Source organism: Panthera leo, chromosome C1 (assembly GCF_018350215.1).
Source record: "Panthera leo isolate Ple1 chromosome C1, P.leo_Ple1_pat1.1, whole genome shotgun sequence".
In the NCBI taxonomy this organism is placed as follows: Eukaryota; Metazoa; Chordata; class Mammalia; order Carnivora; family Felidae; genus Panthera; species Panthera leo.
The window spans coordinates 21,223,823-21,242,965 of NC_056686.1; the positions used below are offsets into that span (position 1 = coordinate 21,223,823).

Below are 19,143 nucleotides of genomic sequence, written 5' to 3' on the forward strand. Positions count from 1 at the left end.
TGGACAAGTTTACCCCTGTGTGACTCATCTGTTAAGTAGAATAATAAATGGAATCCTTTTGATGTCCTTGTTGTGAGAATTAGATTAACACATGTAGAACACTTAGAATAGTCCCTGGAGTTATAGGCTCAGTTAGTGTTAGCTTATTCATAGAAAACGAGGGGAAAGAATGCATGGGAAATTGAACTATTGAACTTAGTTTATTCTTTCTAAGATTTAGCTCTTTTTCATCAGCTCTTTTGTTAAAGATGTTCATATGTAACAAAATAGATATTTAGTATTATTTTATCTCTTGTGTTCTGATTTTTCTGGTAGAAACGTTATCATTTAATGAAATGATTGGGAAACAAGAATGAAGGGGAGAAAAAGCAATGAAACTGCTTTTTGGGAAACAAGAATTTCCAAAAATTGGGAAACAAGAATGAAGGGGAGAAAAGAAGTCACCTTTGAGTGATTAAAAACTGGTGGTGCTAGTTTAATCCTCGTAACCGTTTCTCCTAGAAACTAGAAGAAAAGCAGAGCTGGGTTTTTTTTCAATCACTTTTTTTATAAATCTAAAACCAACTATAATTCAAAGATTGTGTTGCTGTAAGCATAGATGGCAGTGAATTTGTAATAACATTTAATCTGTAGCTTTCAAGATAATCTCAATTATGCCTGTCTTTTTCTTTCCTTTTTGTCATGAAATTGTTAAGTGACTTATTCTAAGTTCATTACCTACCAGCCTAGCACTTTCCCCAACTTAAATACTTCATAACCTGAAAAGGATATTTGCAGTCTAGTGAAAGATCCTGTTCTCCCTTTGCCTGTCTCCATTGTTTTCAAATATTTATTGAATGCCTACTATGTGCTGAGCAGTATGTTACTTGCTGAGGATATATGTAGGAGAGACAAGTAAGTAAATAGATAATTAGAACAAAAGTGATGTGTACCCCTGTATGTAGAGGTATACTCAGGGTGACTTGGGAGCACAGAAGAGGTATACCTGGTTCAGTCTTAAGTGTCAAAAGGTAGATGTTCAAAGGCGGCTTCAAGGAGGAAGTGACACATAAACGAATTTGAAGGAGCAGGACTTAGCCAGATGAGGGGATGTGGGGAGGGAGACGACTTTCCAGGTAGCTAGAACAGCAGATGCCTCAGTAGATAGACCCGGGAGAGCACGTCATAGTTCAGGAACTCCATGAGGTGCAGCAGGACTGAAGACTAGTCCCAGGACTGAAGACAAGTAAGTACGGGAGAGGAGGTAGAGAAGAGGCTCGTTAGAAAGGTAGGCTTAGATCAGGGCTTGAAAGATTTTTTTTGTGAGCCGTGAAGAACACTGTTAAATCTGTGCTGTTGTAAACATCACTGCGGCCCCACTGTTGAGGATAGATTAGAGAGGAATCAAACTGGAAGCAGGAAGGAGTAAACTATTACTGCCCCAGGCACACAGAGGAGGATGTCAAAACTGAAAGCTATACTCCACAAACAGACTATGTCAGACTGGGGAGATTTCTAAAATTGTTTAAAGATACAGAAGACTTTTTGCCCCAAGTGAATGAATCTCAGAAGAGTTCTTTCAGCCCTTTATCTTTTTTATTTTCCTTCACTACAACTCAGCACAACAAACTGGTTGTCAGCTCCTCCCTGGATTTTAGGACAGGTGGTATCCTGAAGGCCCTTGGTGCATAGGCCCGGCAACCAGATGAGTGTTAGTACAGTGTTTAACACCTAACTGGATACTGTGTAATTTTGGGCTTTTTCAGTAAAAGAAATTATTTTTAGGCTGAAAACACAGTAATCAAATTTGCATCTTGAAAGATTTTATTTGGTGATTACATTTTTACAGCCTCATCAGTACTAATAAGGATTATCTTTTCCAAAAAGTTAGACTAGAATTAGGCTAGTTGCTTTAGTATAGACAGGTGAGCAAAATCACACAATTGTCCGTATTTTTTCTGACGTCACCAGATTGTTGTCCTAAAGTGTTAATGTGTTTCACTGTTCCTTTTTTTTTTTTTTTTCCTAATGACAGACGGGGAGCAGGGGAGAGGGGTAGAGGGTAAGAGAGAGGATCTTAAGTGGACCCCATGTTCAGCACGGAGCCCAGTGCAGGGCTCAATCCATGACCCTGGGATCATGACCTGAGCCAAAATCACCAGTCGGATGCTTAACCGACTGATCCACCCAAGTACCCCTTTTTATTTTGAAGATTATATTTTTAAGTAATCTCCACACCCAACATGGGGCTTGAACTCAACAACCCCAAGACCAAGAGTTGCATGCTCTACTGACTGAGTCAGCCAGGTGCCCCATGTTACTTTTTTTTTTTTTTAATTTTATTTTTTATTTTTAAAAATTTGTATCCAAATTAGTTAGCATATAGTGCAACAGTTATTTCAGGAGTAGATTCCTTAGTGCCCCTTACCCATTTAGCCCATCCCCCCTCCCACAACCCCTCCAGTAACCCTCAGTTTGTTCTCCATATTTATGAGTCTCTTCTGTTTTGATCCCCTCCCTGTTTTTATATTCTTTTTGTTTCCCTTCCCTTATGTTCATCTGTTTTGTCTCTTAAAGTCCTCATATGAGTCAAATCATGATTTTTGTCTTTCTCTAATTTCACTTAGCATAACACCCTCCAGTTCCATCCACGTAGTCGCAAATGGCAAGATTTCATTCTTTTTGATTGCTGAGTATATATACACACACACAATAGAGTATTATGTGTATAGATATATATATATATATATATATATATATCTATACACACAGAGTGTGTGTGTTTGTGTGTGTGTATAGATATATATATATATACATATATATATATGTGTGTGTGTATATATATATATATATATATATATATACATGTATATATATACACACACACACACACACACACACACACACACACACCACATTTATCCATTCATCCATCGATGGACATTTGGGCTCTTTTCATACTTTGGCTATTGTTGATAGTGCTGCTATAAACATGGGGGTGCATGTGTCCCTTCGAAACAGCACACCCGTGTCCCGTGGATAAATGCCTAGTAGTGCAATTGCTGGTTCGTAGGGTAGTTCTATTTTTAGGTTTTTGAGGAACCTCCATACTGTTTTCCAGAGTGGCTGCACCAGCTTGCATTCCCACCATGTTACTTTTTTTAAAACAAGATTTAGAAGGACAGTTTTGTATAATCCAGAACATAATGTTTCTTTGAATTTGAATTTAGAAATTATATGCATAGCTTTTCTTTTTTTTTTTTTTTTTTTTTTGCCCCTGTGCTTCATCTCCCAGAATTTGTGATTGTGAAAGATTGAGGGTTTTGAGGGAAGAGAATGCTACAAAAGAGGTGGATACTTCATACATGGAAATCAAAGAATAAAGTTCATTTGAGTTAATAGCTGGAGTAAGTTTTATAGAAACACCACTGATATAATCATCCTTGGTTCCTATTACAGGAATTACTGTTGACTCATGGGGTAACCAGGTGTTCATTACTCAGAATTTTTATTTAGTAGACGACAAACCCTTTATTCTCCTACACGTTTTAAAAAAGAATGTTTAAGGAGATTCCTTGTTAGACATTTTTGAATAACTACTACAAACATTGTAGCTATTATCCGACATTGATTGTATTCTTACTGAATATGTGGCTCAGAATATTCCTTGGTAATGTTTAGATTTCTTTCTCACTTAAAGGGTTGAGGGCCAGATGAGTTAGAGTTATGAAAGAGAAGGAAGGAAGGAGAGAACTGGCAGTGGCTAATAGTCACCTCTGAGTCATCAGCAGTGAATGCCACTTTACTGGGGAACATTTAACTCGTTTCAAAACCCTGGGATGGGCAGCCCTTTGATTTCTGACTGGTTAGTTTCTACACATCATTGATACCTTGTGGTTTCTTAACAGAGGCCACTAGGGACTTAGTTTTTGTGAATATCATGTTTTATAAAGTACTTTTTTTCTTTAAAACTCCTCAGTCACTTTCACTGTAACTCATAAAATCTATCTTCAGCGCATGAAAAAGTACTGTTTGGAGAAATAGAAATAATAAATGGATGGCCAATAAGATAGAGGTTGTTAATTTTCTTTAAAAAATTTTTTTTATTTTCTTTATTTCTGAGAGGCAGAGAGAGACAGAGCGCGTGTGGGGGAGGGGCAGAGAGAGAGGGAGACACAGAATCCGAAGCAGGCTCCCCGGCTCTGAGCTGTCAGCACAGAGCCCGATGAGGGGCCCGAACTCAGGAACCGTGAGATCAACCTGAGCCGAAGTCAGTCGCTCAACCGGCTGAGCCACCCTGGTGCCCCGAGGTTGTTAATTTTCAATTGATAACAAATGGATATAATTCTTAGTAAATCTTTAAAATAAAGCCATTCTTGGGATGCCTGGATGGCTCAGTCAGTTAAGCATCCAACTCTTGATTTTGGCTCAGGTCATGATCTCACAGTTCATGGGATTGAGCCCTGCGTTGGGCTCTGTGCCAACAGCAGGAAACCTGCTTGGCATTCTCCCTCTCTCTCTCTCTCTCTCTCTCTCTCTCTCACCCTCTCCGCCCCTCTCCTGCTTGTATGTGTGCTCGCTCTCAAAATAAGTAAATATTTTAAAAAATTTTTAAATCATTCCCCTTCCTTAAACTTTGAATTAGTATTAATAGTCAAAGACTTTAACTGAGTATTACTAGAAAAAGAAGTAGTAATTCAGTTACTAAAGGAAGAGTGTTATGGGCACCTGGGTGGCTCAGTCGGTTGAGTGTCTGACTTTGGCTCACGTCATGATCTCACGGTTTGTGGGTTCGAGCCCTGCGTCAGGCTCTGTGCTGACAGCTCAGAGCTTGGAGCCTGCTTCAGATTGTATCTCCTTCTCTCTCTGCTCCTCCCCCACTCATGCTTTGTCTCTCTCGCTTTCTCAAAAATAAAATAAACATTAAAAAAAAGAGAGTGTTAATAGCTTAGTAGTTAGTGCTGTATAAAAAGAAACTTTTTTTTTTTCTTAAACTTGTCAGGGTTCCCTCATAGTATAGTGCCTTTAGTAGGTTAATGCCTTGGAAGATAGACACCACACACTGAAAGGTACAGTTAGTGCTGTTTTGTTATTACTAAAAGACTTTAGTGGACTTGAAAAAGCCTTCAGGTGCATTATGTCCAATAGAACTTCCTGCAGTGATGGAAATGTTCTGTATCTGCACCATCCATCGTGGTAGCCATGTGTGGCTATTGGGCATCTGAAATTTGGCCAGTACAAATGAAAAACTGAATTGCAAATTGTATATAATATAAACAGATTGAATATAAATTTAAATAATCATATGCAGCTAGTGACCATAGTATTAGACAGTCCATCTGTAGATATTTGAGAACTGAATAGCATATTTGATAACTGTTAGTTCAGTGACCAATCATTAAAATATACTCCAGAGTAAGCAGTATTCATTTGTAGTACCTTTGAAAGTGTCGCCTTTTATTTTGCTTCTCTTAGAACTGATGGAACTATAGTATAGGCATACCTCAGAGATACTGTGGGTTCAGTTCCAGACCACTGCAGTAAAGCAGATTTTGCAATAAAGCAAGCCAAATGAATGTTTGCCAGTGCATGTAAAAGTTATGTTTATACTATATTGCAGTTTACTAAGTGCACAATAGCATTATGTTTTAAAAAATCCATGTACACACCTTATTTTAAAAATACTTAAAAAAAATACAAATACAAGTAAAACCTTGCATTGTAACAGAGTAACTTGTTCTCTGAGTGTTCCACGAGATGAACAAACATTTCTAATAAATTTTAACTTGATAAACAAGCAATGTCTTGCAATACGAGTAGTACGTGGTGCCAAATGTCCCATGATCAACATTTAGCCAATGGTTCTCTCTTTCTCCTTCTCTGTGTGTCTCTCTCTTCCTCGCTGTGGGATTGTGGGTGATCGTCTCCCATGCTCGGATGCTCTGTCTCAGGCCGCAGTGTTTGGCAGAAATCAGTGATTTTTCAGAACGTTGGAAGGTGCCCACACTGCCACTAGTATACTTTTTTGTCACTTCAAAGCACCTATAGACAGACCTTTGCTTTTTCATACAAGAGTAAGCTTAGGAATGCTTTGCTTCATTCTAGGTCAGGCTGCCTGCAGATATAGACCCTTTCCTCTGCTGCCTTATTGCCAGTTACATTAAATACAGTAGATGACAAGTTTACTAATACTGTACTGTAATCAACATCCGTTAGTGATAATGAAAGTGGTCCTACACCATAATCCTCCTCTCTCTTCTCTCTCTCACGCCAGCCATGAAGGCTTTCAAAGGTAAGTGTAGGTTAATTTGTTTATTTTTCTTTATATTTTGTATTTTATTTATTATTTGCTGTTATGTTACAATATTGTGATCATTTTTATATGAATATTTTGGGTTGTGGAACAAATCATCCGAGTTTCCATTATTTCTTATGGAGAAATTCACTTTGATACACAGGTGCTTTGGATTATAAGCATGTTGCCAGAATGAACTATGCTCACAAACTAAGGTTTTACTGTACTTTACTTCTGGAGCACCTGGGTGGCTCAGTCAGAAGAGCGTGTGATTCTTGATCTCAGGGTCATGAGGCCAAGCTCCACGCTGAATGTAGAGCTTACTTAAGAAAAATACTTGATTACTAAAAAAACACTAACCATCATCTGAGCTTTCAGTGAGTTGTAATCTTTTTGCTGATAAGAGGGTCTGGCCTTGATGTTGATGGCTGCTGACTGATCAGGGTGGTGGGTGCTGAAGGCTGGGGCAAGTTCTTAATATAAGACAATGATGTTTGACACATCGGTTGACTTTTCCTTTCAGCATCATAACATGTGGTGCTGTTTGATAACATATTTTACCCACAGCAGAACTCCTTTCAAAATTAGGGTCAATCTGGGGCTCCTGAGTGGCTCAGTTGGTTTAAGTGTCCAACTTCGGCTCAGGTCATGATCTCACAGTTCATGAATTTGAGCCCTTCATTGGGCTCTCTTCTGTCAGGGCAGAGCCTGCTTTGGATCCTCTGTCTCCCTCTCCCTCTGTCTGTCTGCCTGTCTGTCTCTCTCTCTCAAAAATAAATAAGCCTTAAAAAATAATTCAAGTCAGTGCGCCTGGGTGGCTCAGTCAGTTGGGCGTCCGACCTCGGCTCAGGTCATGATCTCACAGCTTGTGGGTTTGAGCCCCACATTGGGCTCTGTGCTGACAGCTCAGAGCCTGGAGCCTGCTTCGGATTCTGTGTCCCTCTCTCGCTCTGCCCCTCACCCGCTCATGTTCTGTCTCTCTCTCTCTCTCTCTCTCTCTCTTAAGAATAAATAAAACATTAAAATATAATAATAATAATAATAATTCAAGTCAATCCTCTCAAACCTTGCTGCTTTATCAACTAAGTTTATTTGATATTTTAAATCCCTTGTTGTCATTTCAACATTCTTCGCAGCATCTTCACCAGGAGGAGATTCCATCTCAAGAAACCACTCTCCTTGCTCATCCATAAGAAGCAACTCTTCATCTGTTCAAGTTGTATCATGGGATCACAGCCATTCAGTCCCATCTTCAGGCTCCATTTCTCGTTCTAGTTCTCTTGCTGTCTCCACCCCATCTGCAGGTACTTCTTCCATTGAAGTCTTGAACACCCCCCACACACACACAGTCATCCATGTGGGAATCAGCTTCTTCCAAACACCCAGAAATGTTGATATTTTGACCTCTCCTCATGAATCACAAGTGTTCTTAATGGCATGCAGTTTGGTGGATCCTTTACTTTCCTAAAGATTTTCAATTTACTTTGCCCAGATCCATCAGAGGAATTGCTATCTATGACAGCTACAGCTGTGCAAAATTAATTCCTTAAATAATAAGACTTGAAGGTCAAAATTACCCCTTGAGGGATGCCTGGATGGCTCAGTCAATTAAGCGTCTGACTCTTGATTTCAACTCACAGTCACAATCTCACAGTTCATGAGTTTGAGCCCTGCATCAGGCTCTGTACCACCAGTGCAGATTCTCAAGAGACTCTTGGGATTCTCTCTCTCTGCCCCTCCCCTGCTCTCTCTTGCTCTCTCTCAACATAATAAATAAACTTACAAAAAATTACTCCTTGATCCATGGAATGGCTATTGTGTTAGCAGGCGTGAAAACAAAATTAGTCTCACTGTACATCTCCATCTGAGCTCTTGGGTGACCCGGTGCATTGTCACTGAGCAGTAGGAATCTTTCTTTCTGGGCAGTAGGTCTCAAGAGTGGCTTAAAAAATTTAGTAAACCATGTTATAAACCGATGTGCTGTCATCTGTTCCATTTGTAGAGTACAGGCAGAGTAGATTTAACATAGTCCTTAAAGGCCCTAGGATTTTTGGTATGGTCAGTGAGCACTGGCTTCTACTTAAAGTCACCATCTCTACTAGCCCTTGACAAGAGAGTCAGCCTGTCCTTTGAAGTTTTGAAGCCAACATTGATTTTTTCCTAACTATGAAATTCCTAGACGGAATCTTCTATTTTAAAGCCGTTTTCATCTACATTGAAAACCTGTTGTTTAGTGTAGGTACCTTCATAAATTATCTTGGCTAGATCTTCTGGAGAACTTGTTGCAGCCTCCACATTGCCATGTGCTGTTTCACCTTGCATTTTTATGGAGATAGCGTCTTTCCTTAAACCTCACGAACTGAACTCTCTTAGCTTCAGACTTTTCTTCTGCAGTTTCCTCCCCTCTCTCAGCCTTCACACAATTGAAGAGAGTTAGGGCCTTGCTCTGGATTAGGTTTGGCTTAAGGGAGTGTTGGGGTTAGTTTGATCTTCTCTCTCGACTACTCAAACTTTCTCCATATCTGCAATAAGGCTATTTCACTTTCTTATCATTCATGTGTTCACTGGAGTAGCACTTTTAATTTCTTTCAAGAACTTTTCCTTTGCATTCACAGCTTGGCTAACTGGACCAAGAGGCCTATCTTCTGGCCATCTTGGCTTTCCACATGCCTTCATCACTAAACTTAATAATTTCTAGCTTTTGATTTAAAGCTGTGACTGTTCCTTTTACTTGAACACTTAGAGGCCATTGTAGAGTTATTAATGGACCTCATCTCCATATTGTTCTGTGTCAGGGACTAGCTAAGCTTGAGGAGAGGGAGAGAGATAGAGGAATAGCTAGTCAGTGGAGCAGTCAGAACACACACATCTATCGATTAAGTTCACAGTCTCATGTGGGCCTGGTTCATGGTTCCCCAAAACATTTACAATAGTAAAATCAAAGATCACCGATCACAGATCACTATAACAAATATTATAATAGTGAAAAGTTTGAAATATTGCAAGAATTACTGAAACGTGACAAAGAGACACAAAGTGAGCAAATGCTATTGGAAAACTAGTGACAGTAGACTTGCTTGACACAGGGTTGTCTCAGACCTTCAATTTGTTAAAAATGCAGTATCTGTGAAGCACAATAATATGAAGTATGTCTAAGTGAGGAAGATGACAGAGAAAGTTAATTGAGGAATTTCTTTACTTCAGGTCTTTATATGTTATCTTCCCAATGAGGCCCTTCTCACACAATTTGTAATTTAGCACTCTCTCTCTCAGCCCACCCTGTTTCCCTTTCCTGAATAATTTTTCTCTACAGTACTTATTACCATCTAACGTACTAGAAAGAAGGCATGAGGTTTTTCCACACTGTATTCACTACCGTGTCCCCAACACCTGGGACAATACCTGATACTTTAGAGGTGCTCAGGAAATAATTGTGGTATGAATATATAAGGCTTGTGGTTTCCCAGTAATAATAATCCAATTCATTAAGTGGGTATTTTGCAATACATGGCAAGCACTGAGCTAGATTCATTATATAAAGTACACTATGGCCACTGCTCTTTTCCATAATAAAACACTTTTTGGAGGCATTATTTGAAACAGAACATTGAATTGGTTAAGTCGTTGGTTTGATTCTGCTATAGAATTTCAGAACCAGAAGGGAGCTTGGCAATAATTTGATTCAGCCACCTGATGTCACATAGTTGCCTGAAGTTCCATCAGTGTCATTGATAACCTCGTCTCACTTCCCTCTTTCCCTTGTCCTCACAACCTGTGAATCTTTTGGCTCGGCTGTTTTTCCCACACTTTCTAATCTCCATTCAGCTAACTGTCGTTTCCAGCTGGGCCTACCTTTCCCACTGCCTCTACTGCACTCTAAGTGACTCTGTAAATCCTTAACCCAGCCCTGGAAAAACCCTTCCATCTTTCTTACCTGAAATTTTCCTGTTTAATCTCATTTCTTACAACTCTCTCCTCAGTTCTAGAAGCATGTCCTGATCCCGAGGGTATCCTTAAGAACTTATTGTCTTCAAAATGGGCAAAAGACACGAACAGACACTTTTCTAAAGAAGACATCCAGATGGCTAACAGACACATGAAAAAATGCTCATCACTCATCATCAGGGAAGAACAAATTAAAACCACAATGAGATACAACCTCACACCAGTCAGAATGGCTAAAATGAACAACTCAGGCAAAAACAGATGTTGGCAAGGATGTGGAGAAAGAGGATCTCTTTTGCACTGCTGGTGGAATGCAAACTGGTGCAGCCACTCTGGAAAACAGTATGGAGATTCCTCAAAAAGTTAAAAATAGAACTACCCTATGACCCAGGAATTGTACTACTAGGCATTTATCCAGGGGATAGAGGTGTGCTGTTTCAAAGGGACACATGCACCCCCGTGTTTCTAGATGCACTATCAACAATAGCCAAAGTATGGAAAGAGCCCAAATGTTCATTGACAGATGAATGGGTAAAGAAGATGTGTGTGTGTGTGCGCGCGCGCGCGCGTGTGTACACACACACACACACACATATACATACATACATACATACATACATACATACATACAATGGAGTATTACTTGGCCATCAAAAAGAATGAAATCTTGCCATTTGCAACTACGTGGATGGAACTTAGAGGGTATCATGCTAAGTGAAATTAGCCAGTCAGAGAAAGACAAATATCATATGACTTCACTCATATGTGGAATTTAAGATACAAAACAGGTGAACATAAGGGAAGGGAAGCAAAAATAATACGAAACAAGGAGGAGGACAAAACATAAGAGACTCTTGGGGCGCCTGGGTGGCTCAGTCGGTTGGGCGGCCGACTTCGGCTCAGGTCATGATCTCGCGGTCCGTGAGTTCGAGCCCCGTGTCGGGCTCTGTGCTGACAGCTCAGAGCCTGGAGCCTGTTTCAGATTCTGTGTCTCCCTCTCTCTGACCCTCCCCCGTTCATGCTCTGTCTCAAAAATAAATAAACGTTAAAAAAAAAAAAATTAAAAAAAAAAAAAAGATTCATTTAAAAATAAAAAAATAAAAAAAACATAAGAGACTCTTAAATAGAACAAACTGAGGGTTGGTGGAGGGGGTGTGGTTGGGGGGATGGGCTAAATGAGGAAGGGGTATTAAGGAAGACACTTGTTGGGATGAGCACTGGGTGTTGTACATAGGGGATGAATCACTGAAATCTACTACTGAAATCATTATTGCACTATATGCTAACTAACTTGGATGTAAATTAAAAAATAAATAAAATTTTTAAAAAAGAACTTATTGTCTTCAAAACACAAACTTGAAGAAAAAGCAAAAAGGCAGTATGTGTGTAACACCAATTTTTTAGCCTGAGGTCTTTCATTCCATGGAGCTGAAAGCAGTCCGGCGGTGTAACTTCAGTTTCTTCCTCCCATTAACATAGGCCAGTGTATTGCAGGCTTGTAAACATGCATTACTTCATGCCTGCCATACATATAGCCTCAGTGACAGAAAAGCATATCAGAACATCCCCAGTTTTTCCTAAAGAACAGTGGTGTTTAAATTTAAACGTTGGTGGGGGGGGTTGGTCATTTATATAAAGAATCTAGGTGGGGCTAGAGGGCGCCAGATATTTTAAGCAGCTTCAACCATCATGCTCTTTAAAAATTCTCTTAATCCTCACAACTCTGTGAGTAATTCTCTCCATTTTGCAGGTGTGGAAACTGAGGCTCATGTAAGTTAAAAGTAACTTGTTCAGAGTTGCCTAATCAGTAAACAGGAAAGCTGAAATTATAAAATGCTCATCACTCATCATCAGGGAAGAACAAATTAAAACCACAATGAGATACAACCTCACACCAGTCGGAATGGGTAAAATGGAGCCTCTGCTCCAGGTCTCTAGGGCCTCTGCTCTCTTCCATTGTCAAACCATGTTGCCTTCTGGAAGTTGGGGTAGCAGGGAACAAGAATTACAGTATTTGATGTAGCATAGGAAGCAGGTATGTTTGCTTTTGCATCTAACAAACCAGCCACAGAAAGAAACCAATGCCAGGGCACCTGAATGGTTCATTCAGTTGAGTGTCTGACTCTTGATTTCGGCTCAGGTCATGATCTTACGGTTCATAAGCTCCAGCCCCACATCGGGCTCTGCTCTATGAGCATGGAAAGCCTGCTTGGGATTCTTTCTCTCTCCCTCCCTCTCTCTGCCTTTCCCACCCCCGCCCCCCTACTTGTGCACTCTCTTCTCTCTCTTTCTCAAAGTACATAAATAAACTTTAAATTTGCCAGGTGGTAAACAGCAGCTATACCAGGATCCATAAATCTATCTGTTGTACTCTGGTATGTCCTGTCAACCTAAACTAAATTCTCCAGTACTGTTTCTAGGCTGTGAGTGTGTGTAATGTGCCTGGTTTAAACTTATTCACAGTAATCGTTTTGTCTGGGCTGTTCCATCGGCTTGCTGTTTTTGTATACCAAACCTGATTGTGTTCAGACTTCCTCCTTGGCCTGCTTCTTCCAATATGCTCCCTGGATTCATGATACAGAAATGTCATCCTCTTCCGTTTCTGACTAACCTCTTTGTAATGACTTTTTTTTGCCATGTACCATTGTCTGGCTACTCCTGACTTGGCCTTTCCTTTCTGGACTTGTTTTCTTTTACTATAGCAACTGTGATAATTATCGCTTGCATTTACTGAGAGTTTTCCGTGTGCCAGGCACATCGCAGAGGGCTCTATTTATGTTCGTGTCATTTAATTCTCACAACTGCCTCGTACTGCTAAGTATGGTTATGCTCATTTTACAGAATGGAAAATCGAGACACAGAGAGGTAAAGGAACTTGCCTAGTGTTAACATCTAGTGATAGATCTGGAATTAAAATTTCAGTTGCCTCCAAAGCACATCCTCTTTTTTATATATAAAATAAAATATTTTTTTTTAATATTTATTTTTGAGAGAGAGAGACAGAGCATGAGCAGGAGAGGGGCAGAGAGAGAGACACACGCAGAATCCAAAGAAGCAAGAACTGTCACCACAGTACGTGACGTGGGGCTGGGACTCACGGACTGTGAGATCATGACCTGAGCCGAAGTCAGACGCTCCCAAAGCTCATCCTCTTAAACATATGCTGTGTTACATCCATGATGAAGAAGATGATGGTGATGATGATGGTTACTACAATATGTTGAGCACCTACTGGGTGCTGGGCAGCAGGTGCCACCTTTTGCCTCCCATTTTACAGTGTGGAAACTGCTGTTACACATGCTCTGCTTTTAGGCTAATAAGTAAGTGCCAGAGTTTGAAAGTATTGGATATTCTTGCATTAGAGCATTCTTTCAATATGTTTTTCCTTTTACTCTCTTTCCTATTTTAATGGTCAGCGTAATAATGTTTTTCTGACTGCTACCAGTATTAACAATTAAAATGTTGCCTGAGGTTTTCTATACTTTTTTTCTTACCATTGATTTGGCTTTATTATTTTCTTATTTGTTACCTTTGCTATTTTTTTTTTTTTCTGTATCAAAAGCAGATAAAGGGGGTAAAATAACGGGGGAAAGGAGAAGGTACTAAGGAAAGGTAAAAGGAAATTCCAGATACTAGAAATTCTTCTGTGAGCTCGGTTTGGAATACTAAGATTTAAACTAAAAGATTTGGGGTTTTGTTGTTGTTTGTTTTGTTTTTCGCAGCCGTCATTTGTTGAAGGAATATTAGGGCTTTGGCACTTACAAACTTGGTGACATAAGTCACAGTATTTGACCTTACTAACCTTAGTTTCCTAATCTGATAATAGGTTAAATAATATGCTCTTCACAATGCATGGTTAGTTGTGGCAATGATTAAATCCAGTAACCAACGTCAACCTCCATAACGTAGTGCTCAGAAGTGTTAGTTTACCATTTTTACCTTCAGGTGTTAATGAAATAATCCAGCGTATGTGGCTAAACACTGCAGCTTGTGTTAGATATGGCTTTTTGCATTTACCAAATTGTTAGCATACACAGGTATGTCTGTGGATAAAAATTCATCAAACTGTATCCTTAATATTTAAGTACTTCGACTATATGTAAGTTAGTTATATCATTAAAAAAGAAAAATCAGTATGCAAGCTGCACCTTCAGTTGGGACATGTGGTTAGCTGATATTTTCATGTATTATATGCAACATGTGGGGTCATTACCTATCATTTTGTAATCCCCAAGGTCATTTAGTGGTTATTGAGCTTGAGCAGGAAGAGAAATACTGTCAAACATTTATTTCAAATTTATTATTTTAGTAAGCAAAATTTTCAGAACTATTTATTTTTAGGGAAGGTATATTCAGTCCTAAACTATTACTCCTAATGTTATTAATTCCCCCTGTGTATAGATCTCATCCTGCTTTGGATCTGTCACTTATAGGTAGGAAATACTACAGTTTTAGAGCAAGCCGTGAAATGTGAGAACAGTCGGTACTTGTGAGGCAAGCCTGTCTTGAAGACATATCTTTGAGTCTACCTCCCTTCCCATCAGTGTGTAATGCACAACCCTGACGTTTTGTGCATGATTACATCTACAAGTTCTACTCTGGAGTAGGCTCCCATTCTTCTATAGCTGTGAAGCTGGAGAGTTATAAAATGCTCAACGGCAGGAGAAGTAGGTGTGGCCTTTCTGGGCGGGCCACACAGCAGCCCGAATGTAGTTGGCAGTCTCCTCCCCTTCCTGCACTTGAGCTCTTCACAGTGTGCGCTCTGGAATGACAGGCATTCCTGTGTGAAGAGAGCCAGCGTGAAGACATATTTGTAAGAACCACAAGTGCCCAGGCTGGGATACAGGGAACAGAAACTCCAGCAAATTAACTCACCTCATGCTTTTTCCCGACGTTTGGCAGTGACACTGAGAGAGGAGTGCATGTCTCTTCTTTATGTGGATTTATCTTTTTAAGTTTTCTTTGGTCCGGGACAGTTTGTTGTCGTGAGACACATCAGACAATTTAATCATGGGGCAAGCTGACGTCTCCAGACCGGTAAATCCAGATGCAGTTGGTGAGTAATAGAAGGCAAAGAAATTTTGACAGAGGCAAGGCAGATGAAGATGTGAAATTGAATATTTTATAGGGAGTTGACCAGGAGGATTTTGTTGTTTATAACTTTAGGATGTGTACAACTTTGTGAAGAATGAATGAAACGTTGTAAGTTGTTTTTCATTCAATTATATTAATTTGCCACTCATAGTTTTGTTTTACTTGAGCCCTTCGGAGTTTTTTTTTATATAATAGTGTAGGGAAACTATTAATTTCTTGCCCTTGCAGAAGATAAGTGCTACAGGAACTCATATTTAGAATTCAATGTTTTACTAGCGTGTTGCAGGACTTGGTATGTATATGGTCTAGAGGTAGCACAGCTGATTTCTATAATGGGACTTTTTTCAAGAATTGACATAATTTCTTAGACTCAGTTATATATACATCCTCCAGATAAGTCTCAGGCTTTTCCCATTGTGCTGGTGTTTCCATTTCTCATAAGGCAGTTCTTTGATATAAACATTTCTCAAGTCAGTGCTTTATATTTGAAGTGTTTTTGTCTCAGAGATAGCTAGAGAGCAAGCTGGTAATTACAAGTGTAGCTTAGAGTTTCAAGGCTTGTAAGTGAAGTGGCAGTCCATTGTCACTGAAGGCTCATTTTCCCAACCGTGTGGAGTTTTGTATAAGATGAAGATGGAAAGGTGGGAAAAAATAGTTTTAAGTGGGTATTTGTTAAAGGGTTGAAAATGTAAGCAAAGTGGGGGAAAGCCTATGAATCATTTCTTGATATTACACTTTTAAAAAAATGATTTATACCTTCTCTTTGATTTAGGAAGTAGCAGAAAACATGTTCAGTCCTAGGCTGCTCTTTTTTCAGAAATGAAAAATGTTGATGACTTTAAAGAAAACATTTAAAGTGTGGGAACACAGGTAACATTCCCACGTATCTCGTGATTTAATATTATTTAGTTTCTAAAAGTGTGTTTCCCCCCTGAGATCTTGCCAGATGAAGTTCCTACAAAGTATTTTTCATGTTTTACTGAAACTGAAGCACATGGATCACAAAGTGAATCACAGAGCAACAGATTTTCAGGACCACAGTCAGGACTTGATTCACTTCACCTTGATCATGAGCAATTTTTAAAACTTTCTTTTATTTTTAGTGAAATTTCTCATAAATAGAAAAAAGCATAGACAAAAATACACAAAAATATAAAGGATCCTTTGGGCCAGCTTAAGAAATGAAATTAAAAACAGAGATATCCCGCTCCACCCCTCTCTCTATGCCCATGCCCGCATTCCCTTGTGATGACATTTTGTTTCTTTGGTCCCAGAAGTAACCACCCTCCTGAAATTGATAAATTCACTTTTGGGTCACTAACTTCTCCTGTAGTTCTTCATTAATAAGGATAAGGATCTAAACAATGCTAGGCAGTTATCTATGAGATGGAAATGAATGGTATTTGAAAACCAAGAAATAGGCAAAGAGATATAAATTACTGATAGGATATAACTTACTTAGGAAGAATGCCCATCTAACATCTATATACAAAAATATTTCATCTAAGTAGATAAAGTTTGATATTTTTGTTTGATAAAAAGTGAGCCTCAAATTCATCAATTTTTCTGTCTACCAATAGTCCTAAAAGCAGAACTAGAAATCACTCAGGCACCTAAGATTTTTATATTCTCTCTAGATTTTTTTTTTTTTTTAAAGAGAGTGAGCACAAGCAGGGCAGAGGGACAGAGGAAGAGAGAGAGAATCTCAAGCAGAGATCATGGGATCATGACCTGAGCTGAAATCAAGAGTCAGGTGTTCAACCAACTAAGCCACTCAGGTGCCCCTGTTCTCTCTAGATTTAATTTTTGGGTTTTATTTTCTATTTCCTAGATAATTCATAGGTGGCTGTAAGCTATTTTAATGGAGACTATAGTATATTTCTTATAATTCAGGATTTATTCTATTTGAGTAAATCAGGGCCAGGTCATGAGGGGTCAACATTGACACCTTTGAGAACTACGCCATTGCTTTATTTTATTTTATTTTATTTTACTTTATTTTTTAAGAATTCTTTTTTTTCAGATTTATTTTATTTATTTAAAAATTTTTAAGTTTATTTGTTTATTTTGTAAGAGAGAGAAAGAGCACAAGCAGGGGAGAGGCAGAGAGAAGGAGAGACAGAATCCCAAGCAAGCTCCGTGTCATCAGCACAGAGCCCAATGTGGGACTCAAACTCACAAACTGTGAGCTGAGATCAAGAGTCGGATGCTTAACTGACTGCACCCCTTTTATTTATTTATTTATTTTAATGTTTATTTTTTAGAGAAAGCACGAGGGGGAGGTGCAGAGAGAGAGAGAAAGAGACAGACAGAGGATCTAAAATGGGCTCTGCGCTGACAGCAGAGAGACCGACGTGGGGCTGGAACTCATGAACTGCAAGATCATGATCTGAGCCAACATCAGACAATCAACTGACCACCCAGACGCCCCAAGATTTCTTTTATTAAATTTATTTTTTTGCACTTTTTTAAAAAGTTTATTTATTTATTTTGAGAGAGACAGAGACAGTGCAAGTGAGGTAGGGGCAGAGAGAAGAGGAGACAGAGAATCCCAAGCAGGGTCCACACTGCCAGAGATCACAAAACTGCTAGATCATGACCTGAGCCAAAACCAAGAGTCAGACGCTTAGCCAACTGAGCCACATAGGCGCCCCAAGATTTTTTATTATTATTTTTTTAATGTTTATTTACTTTTGAGAGAGAGAGACAGGGCATGAGCGGGGTGGGGGGTTGGGTGTGGGGAGCAGTGAGAAAGAGGGAGACACAGAATCTGAAGCAGGCTCCATGCTCTGAGCTGTCAGCACAGGGCCCGATGCAGGGCTCAAACTCACGAACTGTGAGATCATGACCCGAGCTGAAGTCAGACGCTTAACCGACTGAGCCACCTAGGTGCCCCTAGATTTATTTTATTTTTAGAGAGAGAGTGCACGCATGAGCAAGAGAGTGGGGCAGAGATACAGAGAGAGAGAGAATTTTATTTTTTATTTTTGAAAGAGCAAAAATCTTAGGCAGGCTCCATGCTCCGCACGGAGCCGGAGGCAGGGCTTGATCTCATGACCATGGGATCATGACCTGAGCCAAAATCAAGAGTTGAATGCTCAAGCCACCTGGACGCCCCACTACACCTTAGCTTTAAAGGCTTTTACCAAACATAACTGTTTCTTCAGGAAATTTAAGAGGCATTTCAGTGGATGAGTGTGTGGAAAGTCTTATCAGATTCTTTGGAAGGATAAATGTACAAAGTAAATTAAGATTTAAATCATTTGTTTATAGTTCTAGGCCTATAATATAGTAATTCGTTTTAAGCTTTAAAATTGATGGTATTGGGCACCTGGCTGGCTCAGTTGGTAGAGTAGGCAACTCTTGATCTTGGGGTCATGAGTTCGAGCCCCATGTTGGGGGTAGAGTTTACTTAAAAAAATTAATAAAATTGATGGTTCTAAGTTTAGCAAGCTAAGTGAAACAAAATTAGTTACTGGGTATATTGAATATATTTCTTATTATTTAAGGCACTGTAAATGTTTTAGTAGATGCTGATAGATATAAATCATGTCCATGCCCTTGAAGTTTACTTTCTAGCTGAGAATTTAAATATTAAAAGAAAAAATCCAAGATATTTATAAATTTAAGATAATGTGTATTCTTAGGGCATCTAGCTAGCTCAGTCAGTGGGACATGCAACTCTTGATCTTTGGGTTGTTGGTTTGAGCCCCATGTTGGGTATAGAGATTACTTAAAAATAAAATCTTTAAATAAAAACAAAACAAAAAAACGGATAAGATGTATTTCTTTCTTAGTTGACCGTAGCTTATGTTGGATGTCCAGAGCTG

At 39.3% G+C, this 19,143-nt stretch overlaps 1 protein-coding gene across 9 annotated transcripts in view; it reads left to right on the plus strand.

Annotated features, from left to right (window-relative positions):
• Positions 1-19,143, plus strand: part of PHACTR4 (phosphatase and actin regulator 4) — a 100,431-nt gene that overhangs the window by 41,711 nt on the left and 39,577 nt on the right. Inside the window, exon 1 of one of the 9 annotated variants that reach the window (XM_042953353.1) lies at positions 7,415-7,578. The exons of 7 other annotated variants lie outside the window; for them this stretch is intronic. Coding sequence is in view for 1 of the 2 variants with exons in the window: in XM_042953345.1 (XP_042809279.1) it covers positions 15,230-15,275 (46 nt within the window). In the remaining variant the exon portion in view is untranslated. Of the gene's footprint in view, positions 1-7,414; positions 7,579-13,229; positions 15,276-19,143 lie in introns of those variants that run through there. One more of the 9 variants, XM_042953345.1, reaches the window with a different exon arrangement.